This window comes from Arachis hypogaea, chromosome 17 (genome assembly GCF_003086295.3).
Source record: "Arachis hypogaea cultivar Tifrunner chromosome 17, arahy.Tifrunner.gnm2.J5K5, whole genome shotgun sequence".
In the NCBI taxonomy this organism is placed as follows: Eukaryota; Viridiplantae; Streptophyta; class Magnoliopsida; order Fabales; family Fabaceae; genus Arachis; species Arachis hypogaea.
In genome coordinates this window covers 10,345,547-10,361,944 of record NC_092052.1, presented here as the reverse complement: position 1 = coordinate 10,361,944, position 16,398 = coordinate 10,345,547, and the positions used below count along the sequence as shown (strand labels likewise).

The 16,398-nt window shown below is 34.6% G+C and overlaps 1 protein-coding gene and 1 pseudogene across 2 annotated transcripts; both read right to left on the bottom strand.

Moving 5' to 3' along the window:
- Positions 1-704: 704 nt before the first annotated feature.
- Positions 705-1,520, bottom strand: LOC112766129 (actin-97-like; annotated as a pseudogene).
- Positions 1,347-9,635, bottom strand: LOC140173141 (actin-1-like). Of its 2 annotated transcripts, none has more exons than XM_072222359.1 (6): positions 9,276-9,635; positions 5,902-7,423; positions 4,011-5,149; positions 2,043-2,112; positions 1,650-1,971; positions 1,347-1,572 (listed from the first exon to the last, which is right to left on the bottom strand). In XM_072222359.1, exons 3-6 carry the CDS (start codon positions 4,078-4,080, stop codon positions 1,540-1,542), a joined length of 495 nt encoding a protein of 164 aa, XP_072078460.1. In that variant the 5' UTR covers positions 4,081-5,149; positions 5,902-7,423; positions 9,276-9,635; the 3' UTR covers positions 1,347-1,539. The 2 variants fall into 2 exon arrangements, with proteins under 2 accessions (XP_072078460.1, XP_072078461.1); XM_072222360.1 differs by having other exon boundaries at positions 1,650-2,000; positions 2,093-2,112.
- Positions 9,636-16,398: the final 6,763 nt, after the last annotated feature.

The window sequence follows — 16,398 nt, the reverse complement described above, 5'->3', positions numbered from 1 at the left end:
TCTAAATTGAGAGACAGCCTCCAACATGTTGTGCTCAACAATGGCTGTAAACTCGTTATCTCTTGAAGACATTGTAGAAAGTAGAAACTCTTTGCTTTCACTGCTTTTCTCTCATCTTCTCTGCTTCCAAATTATTTTGATGTTATGTGATTGTACTTTCCTAGATGCAATAGCTACATTAGCTTCTTACAGAGGCTTGCTTATCTTATTTGTTATGTTAAGAAGCAAGGAATTCTACAAAGAAGAAAGAGCAAGAGCGCGCCACCTTAACAGACGAAGCTCTGTGAATGATGAAGAGATGAATGACTTGAATTCAAAGATTTATTATGGGAGGTGTAATTCTAACTATGATCATCACCAACATGAAGAATATGGTTTTGCAAGCTTTGGAAAGAAACCGAATGCTTTGGATGGAAACGAAAGAGACAACCAAGTTCATGAAAACAAGGAAACAAAGCTCCCACAAAATAATCCAAAACTTGGAGAAGAAGATAATATAATACTAGTTCTAATATGACTTTGTAGCCTTTGATGTGATTATAACTTATAAGTAGTTTTGGTTTTAAAAAGGAATTTTTCTATAAATATGCTAAGGTACTTGATTGTGATACTGAATTTTAAGTGAAGCTTTACTTGTACACTATTGCCGTCGAATTCAGTAATGCTTTTTTTCTCTCTTTTTTTGGTCTAATGCCATTGATAGATTATTTGTAAGCAATCTTAGAATAGATGATAAACATTGCATACCAACGACATAGTTTTAACTTTTAACAATGCCAGCTAATTCAATTAAAAATGACCAGTCAAAAAATAAAAATTAAGAAAACATATACTGAAAATAATAACTGGATAATATTTCTGGTTAAGAAAAATACAACTCCTGGCCTCATGACTCCCAACATGAGCATAACCACCACCTTTGCAATCCACATCTGCACACAACATCAAATTTTGCAGCATTAGAAACTAGTATTATTAGTATTAAGGCAATTTTATAATATTTGATAAGGTAACAGAATATGAAACCAAACCTGCTGGAAAGTGCTGAGGGATGCCAAGATAGAACCACCAATCCAGACACTATATTTTCTCTTAGAGGGAGCCACCAGCTTGATCTTCATGCTGCTGGGAGCCAATGCAGAGATTTCCTTGCTCATAGTTGTTCCTCCTGATAGAACAATGTTTCCATACAAGTCTTTCCTAATATCAACATCGCACTTCATGATTGAGTTGTATGTCGGCTCGTGGATACCTGCAGCTTCCATTCCTATCATGGATGGTTGGAAAAGCACCTCAGGACATCTGAAACACTCGTCGCCAATGGTAATCACCTGTCCATCTGGTAATTCATAGCTCTTCGCAGAGGAGCTGGTCTTGGCCGTCTGAAGCTCTTACTCATAGTCAAGGGCAATGTAGGACAGCTTCTCTTTCACATCCCTCACGATTTCTCGCTCTGCTGAGGTGGTAAACGAGTAACCACGTTCAGTTACGACCGGCGAGATCAAGCCTAAGGATGGCATGTGGTAGAGAATAACCCTCCTAGATTGGGACAGTGTGGCTCAGACACAATACCTGTAAAAAACAAGAAACATGGCATTTATTCGACACAGTTTTTAACACTACCTTAAAGAATTGTGTGAATTTCTTACCGGTTGAGCCTGAATGGCTACATAGATGGCAGGGGCATTGAAGGTCTCGAACATGATTTGAGTCATCTTCTCGCGATTAGCTTTCGGGTTAAGAGGAGCCTTAGTCAGCAAAACTGGATGCTCTTCAGGGGCAACTCGAAGCTCATTATAGAATTTGTGATGCCAAATCTTCTCCATAGCATCCCAATTGCTTACAATATCGTGCTCAATTGGATACTTGAGAGCCAAGATACCTCTCTTAGATTGTGCCTCATCTCCAACATATGCATCTTTTTGGTCCATTCCTACCATCACACCAGTGTGACGAGGGCAGTCTACAATGCTGGGAGAAACAGCTCGCGGGGCGTCATTCTATGAAAACAAGAAAAGAAAGAAACATGTGCCATTGAGTACCTTAACCATTCCAGTTCCATTGTCACACACAAGAGGCTGAATATCCTCACCTTCTGCCATCTTTTAGTATCTGTTGGATGATAAAGATAAATTCTCAATTAAAATGCACTATATACATTGTAAACTTAGATGTAAACATTTTAAGTTTTAAATGTATAAGAAGAATCAAAATTTTCATTTTCATTTTCATTGGACGCTCTTATATTGTATCGGAAATTTATCTTTTTATGAGAATTTCCATCTATGTTGAATGAGAAAAGCCATGTGCTTTATTGACAACATATCGTACCTTAACAATAAATTTAACCAAATCGATTTCAACTATTATGATCATAACTAATAAGGAAAAGAATGGTTGCAAAATATCAATGAAATGATGTCCAAGGATTGACACAAATATTGATTTAACCAGTGATGATTAGTATATAATACCAAAGAACCAAACAATAGATGTTTTAATTAAAATTTGAGGCACAGTTCATAAAGCAAAACTTGATAACTGAAAACAACATAGATTAAAAAAAAAAAAACAATTCCTTAACGTTAATCCAGCTACATTATGTTTTCCATAACATCAAGGAAAAACAGAAAAAGATGAAAAATTTGTAAGTTATTTTATTAAAATAATAATTAGTCCATCCAATTAACAAAAATAATTTTGATTATAGTGAGATAAATACAATGGTTGTTACTCAGTAAAAGAATAGAATTAGTGAAATTTTTTAAATAATAAAATAAAAGATATCTCTCCTCTCTCTTCAAAACAGAAAAATAGAAATTACGGTTTATAAAAATATGTGACAAGAGAAGTAAAAACATTTCTGCTCAACAACAGTTATCTTTTTTTGTGCCATTAATGAAGAAGTGAAAAGGTAGAAGGAAGAGAAGGAAAAAACACTCAGGATCAGGAACTTATTGGAATTGCAAAATAGCTTAATTGATTAGAACGTGGTTTGCCCGTAACAAAAATCACTAGGAGCAGTAGAAGTATGGTGTGTCCATAACCCACAAGTTCCTGAATCAGAACCACTCTGACATAGAAAAACAACCATAAGTCGAGAAGAACATCTGAAAACTCTGATATGGATCCTAGTATGTTTTGAGTTATGCTCTTATAATGTAATAATTATAAATTTCAAGATCTTGTATTACTGGTAGAAATAGTTTCTGAATTGATTGTAGAAACAAATTTTAACATGTAGTATCAGAACAAGATTATGAAATTTATGATTATTCATAAATTAATTTGCTCAAAATTTGCATAAATCTAATAAATGTAACACCAAAGTGGTCAAATACTCAAATCTAATAATGTATGATTATATTTTGGGTTTGTTGCTATAACACATTTAAAGATCAGAACCAAAGATTAATTAATTGTTCTTACAGTAAATTGGCAAGATTGTTGATAATTTTATATGTATATACAATATTAAAAATATTTAAATATCTAAAGATATTAAACATTTTTAGTTAGTGCATATAAGATAAGCAAATTAAATTGAATTAATTTAATTAATTATTGTGTCTTCGTATATTAATGTATCACCCAAAGGAAAACATTGTTATACTTTAAATGTTTAATCTAAATGATATATTAATTATTCAAAGCGTTGATGTGCGAGTCTGTATTATATTTGTAGCTTCTATGAATTTGTTTGACTCAGATAATGAAATTGTCAAGTTTAATGGACATAACTATGCTGATTGATTTTGAGCAAATTCAATTTCAATTGGGTGTTATGGATTTAGACCTCGTATTAGTTATAGATTAGAAGCCTACTGAGATTACTAAGACTAGTTCCAAAGAACACAAGTCTCTTTATGAGACTTGGAAACGGTCAAATAGGCTGTGTTTGAACTTGATGAGAATGACAATGGCTGAAAATGTTAAGCCATCCATGCCTAAGATAGATAATGCCAAGAATTTCATGGCTAAAGTCAAGAAATATTCTCAATAGGACATACCTGACAAGTCCATTGCGAGCAACCTTATGACGGAATTGACAACTAAGAAATTTGAATAGTCACAACCCATTCATGATCATGTGATTCAAATGTCTAATCTGCCACCAAAGTTGAAATCTATTGGTATGGATGTGAGCGCGTCTTTTCTAGTTTGGTTTATCATGAACTCGCTTCTTCCTGAATTTTGGCCAATTTCAAGTGAACTATAACACTCTTAAAAAAATAGAATTTTCAAGAGATTAAGGTCATGTTGAATCAAGAGGAAGGGAGATTAAAAAAAATGAAATATCACTCTTCATTTCACATTTCAAGCTGGATCTACAGTAAGGATAAGGCAGATAAAAAGGATATGAAGGACCATGCTTCACTAAAGGTTCGTGACGGCAATGTCCAAAAGAAGAAGGCGTTGATATGTTTTTTTTTTGTAACAAGATTGGACATATAAAGAAAGATTGTCCAAAAAGAAAGAAATAATTCGAAAAGAAAGGTATTTATTATGTTTCAATAAGTTTCGAATCAAATCTTGTTGAAATACCAAATCTTGTTGAAATACCAAATAATACCTGGTGGTTAGATTCTAGAGTAACTACTCATGTATCACATTATGTAGGGATTCCTTCTGATCCAACCGATAAAAAGAACTGAAAAATTGTTATACGTGGGGAACAAAATGAAGGCACAAATTCACTACTAGAAAACAACCGATTTGTCACATTTTTCTGATGGAATTTTACTGTCGAAAATACCGATGGATTTCCGATAGATTTTCTGTCGGTAAAAAATTAAAACTTTTTCCAAAAATTTACCGACAAATTATAAGATCTGTCAGTAATTCAAATTTTGATTTTGGATTTTTTACCGACAAAAAATCCATCGCTAATTAGTAAATCTGTCTGAAATTTGAATAACATAACTTAGACACAATCTCGAGCTCCATTCACGATCTCTCGATTAACTTGCACACAAATAAAACACACTCCTCTTTCTGTGGCTTCCTCTGCCGCTGCGTCGCACGAGTTCTCTCCATCATCGCTTCCGTTGCCCGAGCTCCCTCCGCCACCGCTCTCGTTGCCTCTGCTCCCTTCATCGCAGCGTTGCACGAGCTCCCTCCCACTGCTCTTATTTGTTCTTGATACAATCTGTCATCAATTTAGCATTGTTGATTTTCAGTTTTCAATTTCCCCATTTTTTTCGTTATTTATGTTTTGATTTTTATCATTGATCAATGTGTTATTGTTGATTAGTGATAATGTTGCTGCTCCTATAAGTGAATTCGGCTATCAATGTATTATAGTTGCCCATTGTTGATGAAATGGCTGATTAAATTCTTGATCAAATTAGGTTCATTTTTTAATTTTTTCTTAATCTATGCTTATGTTATATGTTATTGATAATATTGATAATAAACTTAGTCATAGCTTTGTTATTTGATTTTGGATCTATTGCTTGAGATTAGTTATTTGAAATTTTGGTTTAGTTAGATGAGTTTGTATTTTTCTTTTTTTATTACAATTCTGTTATTTAGGTAGAACTTTGGATGAATCTGTTAGTCGTCTGAATCTTTGACATGGTAGTTTGAATGGTTCAATGGTTGGTCCATTTGTTCAAAACCTTGTGTTATTTTGTTTAACCATCAGTTGTTGTAATCGGATGTTAGTTCATTATGTGGTTGCTTTCCATCTGGGGCTTTTGTGGTCGGTCTTGGTAGTAGATGCAAGTCTTGGTGATGCTGATCCACATTATAGGTGCATATTTTATCGTTGCATAACTTCTCTATTTTTCTTCTCCATATGGAAATAAGATGTGACTTTTGGTCTGATGAAATGCTTATTCTATCAACTAAGGCAAATAATGAAAGGAAAGAAGAAATTAGCTGTTTTAGTACACATACCGTTCACTCATTCTTCTTTCTTTTTTCTCTCTCCTCTGCTGCGACGGTAATGGTCTTGGCAGCGACGGCAAGGGTTCCAATCAATGATGACTCTAACGGCCCTTCTTATCTTTGGTAGCATCATTTCTTATCTTTAGTGACATGCATGCAGCACGCACCTGCTGCTGAAGTAAGTAAACATGGAAAGATTCAAACAAGGGCTTCCAAAATATACTTCTTCTGTAATCAATCTTGTTTATAGTTGTAGTAGGTTTTTAGCTAGAAATTCAGATAGGAGTTGCCTATAAAACTATTGTCATTCAAAGAACAAAAAAAATTTGCAAGGTATTACAATTCCAATTTTTATATTTTTTAATATATTTTATTTTAAAGTAATATATTTTACTATTTGCTTTTATTTATTTTTAGTCTAATATTTGCCTATTAGATTTGTTACTATATGACTCGCAGTTCATTAATTACAAAAAACAATTGTTATGGAGAACGTGTCAATATATATGGAAAGTTGGCCTAGTATTTGGATTACTTAGAATTTTAAAGACTTTGATAATTTTGATCATGAGAATCTGGTATATACTCGGGTGAAGCACAACCTGACGAGAATCCAACCTACCATGTTGTATTGATCACCGGGTACGATAAAAAAAGAAATGTTTAATTATTTGAATAGATGGGGTAGGAGCTTCGGCAAAAATGAAATTGCAACGATAGTATTTGGTGCAGTTGCTCATGTATATGCACTATTATTTAAGTGAGAGGTGTACTTAATTTCAATTTGGGAGATATGGAGATCCAGGTGATGGGATCCAAATAGAAATTTACTAAGGGCAACACCCACTCAAATAATAGTGCATATATGTGAACAACTGCACCAAATACTATTGTCGCAATATCATCTATACCGAACTCCCACCCCAACTATTCAAATAATTAAACGTTTTTTATTCTCTATCATACCAGGTGATCAATACAGCATAGTAGCTTGAATCCTCATCAAGTTGTCCTTCACTCGAGTATACCATATTCTAATGATTAAAATTATCAAAGTCTTTAAAATCTGAACAACCCAGATACTAGACCAACTCTCCATATGTATTAACACGTTTCCCATAACAATTGTTCTCTATTATTAATAGACCGTGAGTTATACAATAACAAATATCAGACAAATATTAATCTGAAAATAAATAAAAACAAATGGTAAAAGATATTACTTTAAAATAAAATATATTAAAAAATATAAAAATTAAAACTCTAATATCTCGTAAACTTACTTCCATTCTTTGGATAACAATAACTTATAAACAACTCTATCTGAATCTCTAGCTAAAAATCTACTTTAATTGTAAATCAGCTTGATTACAGAAAATATATTTTAGAAGTCCTCATTTGAATCTTTCCAACACTCTTACTTCCCAGCAGCAAGTAGTGCGTGCATGACACTTAAGAAAAAAAAGGTTCAGTAGGGGTCAAATTCGCACATTCCCAACACAGATGAACACTCCTCCAAAGGGACATGAAACTAAAAAAATCCTATGTCATTAGTGAAAGAACCAAAAGACAGAAAAAGAAAAAAAAATATCATATAAGACCTCAAATCATATTTCAATATCATTTAATCCACACTTACACAAATGACACACACAACTTAAGAACAATGAATTAAATTGATTGATACTATCATCTAGCCAATAACAAAGTTCAGTTAACAGCAAATGATAATATCAATTATTAGTTCATTGGTCCAACTGGTTCACCCGTGGTCTAACTAGAAAAACTATGTTGTAATGATATAATAAATAAATTATAAATAAATACCTTAAAACATAATTATAATATAATATAAACTTTAAATATCTTCCGAAATTAAAACACTACATCAGCCAAAATCTAATATAATCTTTAATTTCATCAAATATTAATTTATCATTCATTAGTCATTATATCACTATTGAACTCATTAAGATAGTAACAAAAGAAAAGAAAAATTATTGAATTAACCAAACCAATAACAAATAATCATCGATCATCTATTCATCTAGTTAATTGACATCTATTCATTCACTGAATAACAAAGTTCACAAAAAGCACAACAATATAGCGGAATTCAGAGTACTAGCAGTGAGCAGCTAAGAATGGAACAAGCACAGTAATCAATAATCATTCAAAATGGGTTTCTAAGCAAAATATTCATCTAGCAAATTCATTAGTGTCAATGAAGTCTTTGATAAGATATAGCAGTAAACTCACATCACATCTCAAAATGAAATTCCTTTCTATATCAACTTAACTTCCATTAAAAAAATAGCTAAATTTACAACATGAAAATCACAACCACAGAGTAACCTAGGATCAGCCATAACAAAATGGTAAGCTATCACCAGTACAAAGATGAAGATGCTAAGGAAATTGGCAAAGAAATCCAAATAAATTGCACCTTCTGATTTTGCAACAAAGATATAATCACAGAAATTGCAAAAAATCACAGATATGACAGAAATCAAATTAACAAATGCTACAAAATAAATCACAGAAATTACAGAAAATCACAAAAAATCACATGAATCACAGATCTTATAGAAATCATAGAAATTACAGAAAATCACATGAATCACAGATCTTACAGAAATCACAGAAATTAACAAATTTTTAAGTTAAATGGAAATCATAGGGGACGAAGAAGAACACCGCTCACTGAACGTCAAAGAAGAAGAATGACACAGGCGGTGATGCTCACTGAACGGCGACGGCATGACACTCACTGAACGGCGACGGCGCGACGCTCTTACTGCTCACAGAACGGCGACGACGTGACGCGACTACTGCGACGAAGACGGTGATGGCGCGAAACCTGCTGCAACGTCTCTAATGCGTGAAGACAGCAACAATGCTGAGGGGGTTTCGGGAGAGTGCGACGGTGAAGGGGTTTTGGGGGGCGGTGGCCGGCGGTGAGATTTGGAAGAAGAGAGGTGGACTTCTGGAGAGTAGAGAGGTTAGGGTTTCATCCCTTTCATGTGAAGAAAAGAAAGGCAGAATGGAGGAGGCAAGGGTTACTGAGATTCAGAAACTAATATATATATATATATATATATATATATATATATGAAGGGCATTTTTGTCTTTTCCTATAACGGGATTATACGGATCCCGCCCCCGCCCCCGCCCCCGCCCCCGCCCCCGCCCCCGCCCCGTCCGTTTGTTATACGGGTCTCCGTCCCGGTCCTCAGCGGGGAGATTTTGCTCCCCAAATCCGCCCCCGACGGGTAATTTCCAGCGGATACCCACCCCGTCGGAGGAAATTGCCATGCTTACCTGAAATGATTAAAGAACAGAGAATAAAAAGAAAAACCAAGAATATGATCACTGTCACTGACCTTCAAGAGGGGTTGCGCGCGACGGACAGCAGGACGATGGAGATCGGTTGAGCGCGATAAAACGGCGGCGACGAAACGACGGCAACAAGGCGACGGCGAGCAGGACGAAGACGACGGAGGATGGACGCTGAGCGAGAAAGAAGATAGCGAACAGGGACTAATTGAGAAGCGAGAAGCCTCGGACAACTACGGAAGGCGGCAGTGGCTCACTCCGTCCGGCGGTGGTGGAGGCTAGCTAGGGTTTTCAGTGGCTCACTCTTTCTCTCTTTCTTTGAAGAATGCAACGAATGAATGAGAGGAACGAAAGAGGGGGAGGAAGCACAGATAGCAACGCGTTTTTTGTGGGTGAGTGAATACCCAACTTGGCCTTATTCTTTTTTTTAAGGACTATCAGGTTTCAAATAGACAAAATATTTTCTCTGGCTTTTAATATTTAATTTGGTGAGGTTGGTTACCTTTAAAATATATTTATACTTTAATTACTAATATATTTTTATTTAATTTTTATAAATAAAAGTAATTTAAAAATTACTAATATTTTTAAATTTTACACAATAAATTTAGTTAATGTATTTAAAAAAATAATAGAAAAATAAAAATAAAAATTAAACAGTCTTAGTAATTTTTCTTAAAAGTTAAAAGACAACGAAATTCTTAATAAAAAAAAATTTGTTAATTCTAGTTGATTTTTAATAGATAAATAAACCGTTTAACATGTCATGTAGGCTTATTCCATTAATACCGATTGAAAATATTGACAGATGAGTTAATCAGTCTCATAAAAATAAATATCAGAAATCGAAAAGGGTATTTTTTTTGTTGAGGGTCTCGTTGTCTTTCGAGATAATTGTCACAGACCGTTTAGGGGTTTTTCTTTTTTTTTTTTAATTTAACCAAATTGGCTTCATATCAAGAAAACCGACCGATTTTTGGTCCGGTCCAAAAAGTCGATTTTTGGCCGGTTAAGCAATTTTTTTCGGTTCGTTTAGGGGTGGCAAAACGGGTCGAGTCCGTCGGGCCGATCCGCTAAAAAGGCGGGTCGGTCGGGCTAGGATTTGGATTTCGGAGCCCATCGAATTAAAACCCGCACCGCCAAAATTGGCGGGGCGGGGCGGGCCGGTCCGCTGGGGCGAAGATTTTTATTTTTTTATTAAATAAAAGAGTGATTTCTATTATAAAATTAATAATTATAGAATTTTTAAACACTTTTTTCATTTTTTGTTTCTATTCTTCTTTTAGTTATTAACTTTATTTATTTTATTTTACAATTCGTATATATACTCAAATTATGTGACTTATTTTTTAAAATAAAAATGATTCTATTGACAAATATTATTTTGAACAATTTTATTGAAGTTAAAAATAAAAAAAAAGTAAAAAAATTATATTATAATTTGACTATTTTTTATTTGTATTTGATTTTTTAATTATTATTTTTTAGTTAATTTTAATGAATTTTATTTTAAAAAAAAAAGTCAAGCGGGCTAACCCGTCAATCCGCCATAAAGAAGGGCGAGCTAGCATTTTAAACCCATTTTAATTGGCGGGGCGGGGCAGGTTGGAACGGGCCGGCCCGCTTTCCCACCCCTACGTTGAGGAGCAATTTTAAGTGGAGGACCGAACTGTTTGTGTTGTTAGTTTTCGGTTAGACCGATTCAACCAATTGGTTCAATTTAGTTTTTTGAACCATAATTAACAACAATCAAATGATAAAAACAATAAATTAAAATCAACAACATAAACTAAGATAAAAACAACAATAATAAAATCAAAATAAAAAACAACAAACTACAACAAAAACAATTGATCAGATTAACAAGTTATCAAAATGTCAAGCATAGTACACTAAAATAACCATCACAATTTACAAAGTCAAGAATATTATCCAGAACAACAATTTATCAAAGTAACAAGTTAATAAGATCAAGAACATAACAAAACAAGTTAATACAACAATCCAACAACAAAATAAGTACTGCAATTTATTAATTAAAACAACAACCAATTAAAACAAGAACTAAAACCTCCACCTAGTCATTGTTTTGCACAATTATTCTCAATTTAACCAAATACCCAACTAAGTGATTATGCACACAAAACAAACTAAGTGTTACATGCAAGATCTTGAAATGAATAAAATAAGAATAATACTACACATCTAAGTCTTTTTGTTAACTAAATTCAACTAATTTTGTCTAACATAACAAAATCAGTTATAAATAACATTATTACAAGTTTTACTGTTTAATTTGATTGAACTCATAAAAAGACTTAGATGTATAGTATTATTTATAAAATAAATCATACAAAGTAAAGGAGGGGAGGGACGTCTCTGAATTTGACAACAAATGAATAAAAAATAAGAAAACAACCATTACTTTCAGTATAAGACTCTGAGAAGTAGGTACGTAATGAGCAGAATATGATGGAGAGGGAGCAAGCGACAAGCACGACGACCCATGACGTGCGAAGCTTGCAATTCGCCAATGTACAAAGGGGTTGAAGGCGATCGATTGCACAGTGGAGGCTACGGTTTCTTTTCTTTCTTTAGAGAGAGCAATGTATGTTCTCTGAAGGTGAAGTGAGAGTAAAACTGAAAAAGTGAAAAAGAAACTGACGTTCAGTAAGATAAAAAAATATTGATAATGGGAGTAAAATATATATAATATAATAATAATTTTTATAATAAAAATATTATGTGTATATAAAAATTAGCTATCAAAATATTTATTAATTATTATATATTTGTATATAAATATATGTATTGTTTAATTTATTTTTATTGTGTATTTTTTGTTCAATATGTATACCGGTGCTTATTTACTATGTACATATAATATGATTAGTCTATACAATATCTAATTTACAAATTAAAATATTAAAATATTTATTATCCACATTTATTTTTTTTCATATTCACTCACTCCTTTTGTTTTCTTGCAGGGGAGTATATATAAATTATATTTGTTGCATAGATTTGAAATATAATTTAAGTAAAAAAGATTTCATATTATATATCAATAGAGTAGTGACATGTATTAATTGGGTCATTAAATAAATTACATGTATTTAAATTATATTTTAAATTTTTAAATAGTGGATAATTAGAAAAGAGGTAACCGTGTTAATAGTAAGTAGTTTAATGGTTTTTAAGTAAACGTGTTAATCCCTATCATTTAAAATAGACTAAAATTGATCAAACATATCTATTTTAATCTCTTTTACCAACCTTTTTATGTACTAATTGCATACCAAAAGTTTGGATTATTGATATTATTAATATTTTTTATTATTTTTAAATTTTTTTAAAAAAATACATATAAGTGTAAACGAGATATATGTAAAATACATACACTGTAAACGAGATAAGAGATAAGTATTTCAGTAAATATTTTTAAAATTATTTATTTTAGTAATTATTATATTTATTTAATTTATAAAAATAAAAAATCCTAATAATTAGTCATAGTTTAAATTATATTTGGTTGTATCTGTAAGTGTCATGTAAAATAATTTATAGACAATTTTAATTATATTTAATTATTTTTATTTTAGTTATTAAAAACATTATAAAAGAACATAACAAATTCATAATGATCAAGAAAAGAAAATATAATTGTTTTGTTATGATGTATTTGGATCTCAAAAGAGAAAGCCAAATACATAAATTGATTTTGCAAAATCTCAATCCTATTAAATATTATTTCAAACATATTATTATGATTAAGATTATCAAGATGTAGTATCAAATTTCGCTGAGAAGTACTTCGCCCAAAATTAGAGGGATGCCAAAGGTGGGAGAGAAGGATTCTATTTTGGTAGTGATGGATAGGACGATGACAAAGTACAGTCATTTTTTTATCTTTTCTCATCCTTTTTCGGCTAAGGAGGTGACTGAGATTTTTTGTTAATGAGATATTTTGCAGGGATGAAACCACCACAATGGCACAAATGACTTAATTGGGTTGAGTATTGATACAAATACAATACCAATTACCATGGGTGCTTTACAGGCGGGAACCCTGATTTTGTTATAAGGTGGAGGGGAAGCTATTGTGGAGGCAGTAAAGATTGTTAGAGAATTATTAGAATCAATTTAGATCAATTAGTATCGTCTAATATATCTGTATATTAATTGTAGGATTCTATGCCTTTATTGTTCTGATTCATTTACTACCTATAAATACCCCTTGTATATTGTACCTTTGAACACAACATGAATAATATACAAAACACTTTTCTCATATCTCTCTCTTGTTTCTAACATGGTATCAAGAGCCTAAAGTTTTTTTTCAATGAACATTTGTTCATAGCCTCCTTATTTTTCTCTTCCGACAGTGTTTCTTTGCTCTGGTTTTTCGTTCTGTTTCCGACGCTTTGGTTCGTCACCTCCGCCACCGTTGTGTTCGTCTCTCCGTCAGAATTCCAACGCCGCCGGAACCGTCGCCTGAAGCCACCGGACGCGCCCTCATGCGCCGCCAGAACGTCCCTGCCCACCTTCATTGTTCCTCCTCCCAGATGCCTCAGTAGCCGTTGGATCTTGCTGCTCATCCCATGATCCTGGAGCCTCCACGTGTCATGCAGTCAGCTTCCACAGCGACCCGCGCAATCGACCCGACCCGACCCGGCCCCCTGGTTGACCCAACCTCCAATTCAGCGCCAGTCTGTCTTCTCCGTCCTCTCACGGGCTGCCACGTGTCACCGTTCTGCTGACGTGGCGCTGACGTGGCAGTCAAGTGGGACCCTCCCTAAGGTTTTTTGGTGAGCTCTTTCCGATTCTGCACTCTGATTTCTCATTTTCTGCTCCGAAATTGCCATTTTCTCTCCTCTCTTTGATCTTTGTGACTACTATCATGGAAAAGCCAGATATTTTTGCTGCCACCGACAGAAAGGGTAAATTCTGTCGAAACTGTAACCGTTCTGGACACCTCTTCTCCGACTGTTCTTCTGTTGAATGTCGCACATGTCACCAGAAAGGTCATATTAGCTATCATTGTTCACAGCTATTCTGCCGTTACTGCAAGCTCTCGGGACATTTAATTACTACATGTCCTACTCGCCCATCACGTCCTAGTCCACTCAACTTGTCTCCTGTCTCTCTTTCTGATAATGCATCTCTTCTTCAATGTCTTCTCTCTGTTTCTGGTAATACCCCTGTTGCTTTTTCCACCCCTCCAGGTAATTCTAAATGGTACTTTGACTCGGGTTGCTTTAATCACATGTCTCCGTTGCGTAATATTTTCTCGTCCATGTTTACCACTACAAATGGACCTTCTGTCAATACTGCAAATGGCTCCCTCTTGCACGCAACACACAAGGGTTCTATATCCCAGTCAACTCTTAATCTTCCTGATACTTATTATATTCCCGATTACCATTGCTTTTCTACTATTCTTCATCAACATGAACCTAAGACATTCAGAGAAGCCTCCTCAAACCCAAATTGGCAACAAGCAATGCAAGAAGAAATACAGGCACTTGAAAAAGCACACACTTAGCCTGGTTGATCCTCCTTCTGATCAGGAAATTGTGGGCTGTAGATGGGTATACAAGATCAAGACTCGTTCTGATGGCTCTATTGACCGTTATAAGGCCCGCTTGGTTGCTCAAGGTTGTACGCAAGAGTATGGTATTGATTATGAAGAGACTTTTGCCCCTGTCGCTCGTCTTACATCTGTTAGAGCTCTTCTTGCCATTGCCGCGGTTAAAAAATAGTCTCTCAGTCAGATGGATGTGAAGAATGCATTTCTTAATGGGGATTTGAAAAAGAAATTCTATATGAAACCACCTCCGGGATATCCTTGTCCTTCTAATAAGGTTTGTCTCCTTCGCAAGGCACTTTATGGACTTAAGCAAGCTCCTCGTGAATGGTTTGACAAGTTCAGCACTACCATATGCAGTCTTGGTTTTACTTCTAGCCCTCATGAGAATGCCCTCTTCATTCGTAAAAGCGAACGTGGAGTTGTTCTTCTACTTTCGTATGTTGATGACATGATCATTACTGGGGATGATGTTGATGGTATCTCTGATCTCAAGGCCTCACTTCACCGTACCTTTGAGATGAAAGATCTTGGTTCTCTTAGCTATTTTCTTGATCTCGAGGTCATCTCCACCAATGATGGCATCTATCTCTCTCAGGCTAAGTATGCTTCAGATTTTCTTGCTCGCGCTGGGATTACAGATAGTCGCACTGAGTCTATTCCTCTTGAGCCTAATGTTTGATTTACCTCTATGGATGGCACTGTTTTGGATAATCCGACTCTCTATCGACAGTTAGTTGGCGGTCTCGTCTACTTGACTGTCACCCGACCAGACATCGCCTATCCGGTTCATGTACTTAGCCAGTTCTTGTCAGCTCCTCGTACTACTCACTATGCGGCAGTTCTTCGCATTCTTCGCTACATCAAAGGCACTCTATTTCATGGCTTTTATTTTTTTGCCCATTCCTCTTTGTCTCTTCAGGCTTACTCCGATGCTGATTGGGCTGGTGATCCCACTGATCGTCATTCTACTACTGATCATTGTTTGTTTCTTGGCGACGCTCTCATTTCTTGGCATGCTAAGAAGCAAACGTTCACTACTCGCTCAAGCACAGAAGCTGAGTACCGTGCCCTCGCTGACACCACTGCTGAAGTTATTTCGGTTCGTTGGCTTCTCAAAGATTTGGGTGCTCCTCAGTCGTCCCCTATTGATATTTTTTGTGATAACCGCAGTGCTATTCAGATCGCCCATAATGATGTGTTTCATGAACGCACCAAACACATTGAGATTGATTGTCACTTTGTTCGGCAACGTATCCTTATTGATGCTGTTCGTCTCATTGCTATTGGAACACTAGATCAAACTGCTGATATCTTCACGAAAGCTCATCACCCGACTCGTTTTCGGACTTTGTTATCCAAACTCAAGTTGGTATCCTTAGCTCCCACTTGAGTTTGAGGGGGGATGTTAGAGAATCATTAGAATCATTTTAGATCAATTAGTATCGTCTAGTATATCTGTATATTAATTGTAGGATTCTAAGCCTTTATTGCTCTGATTCATTTACCACCTATAAATATCCCTTGTATATTGTACCTTTGAACACAACTTGAATAATACACAAAACACTTTTCTCATATCT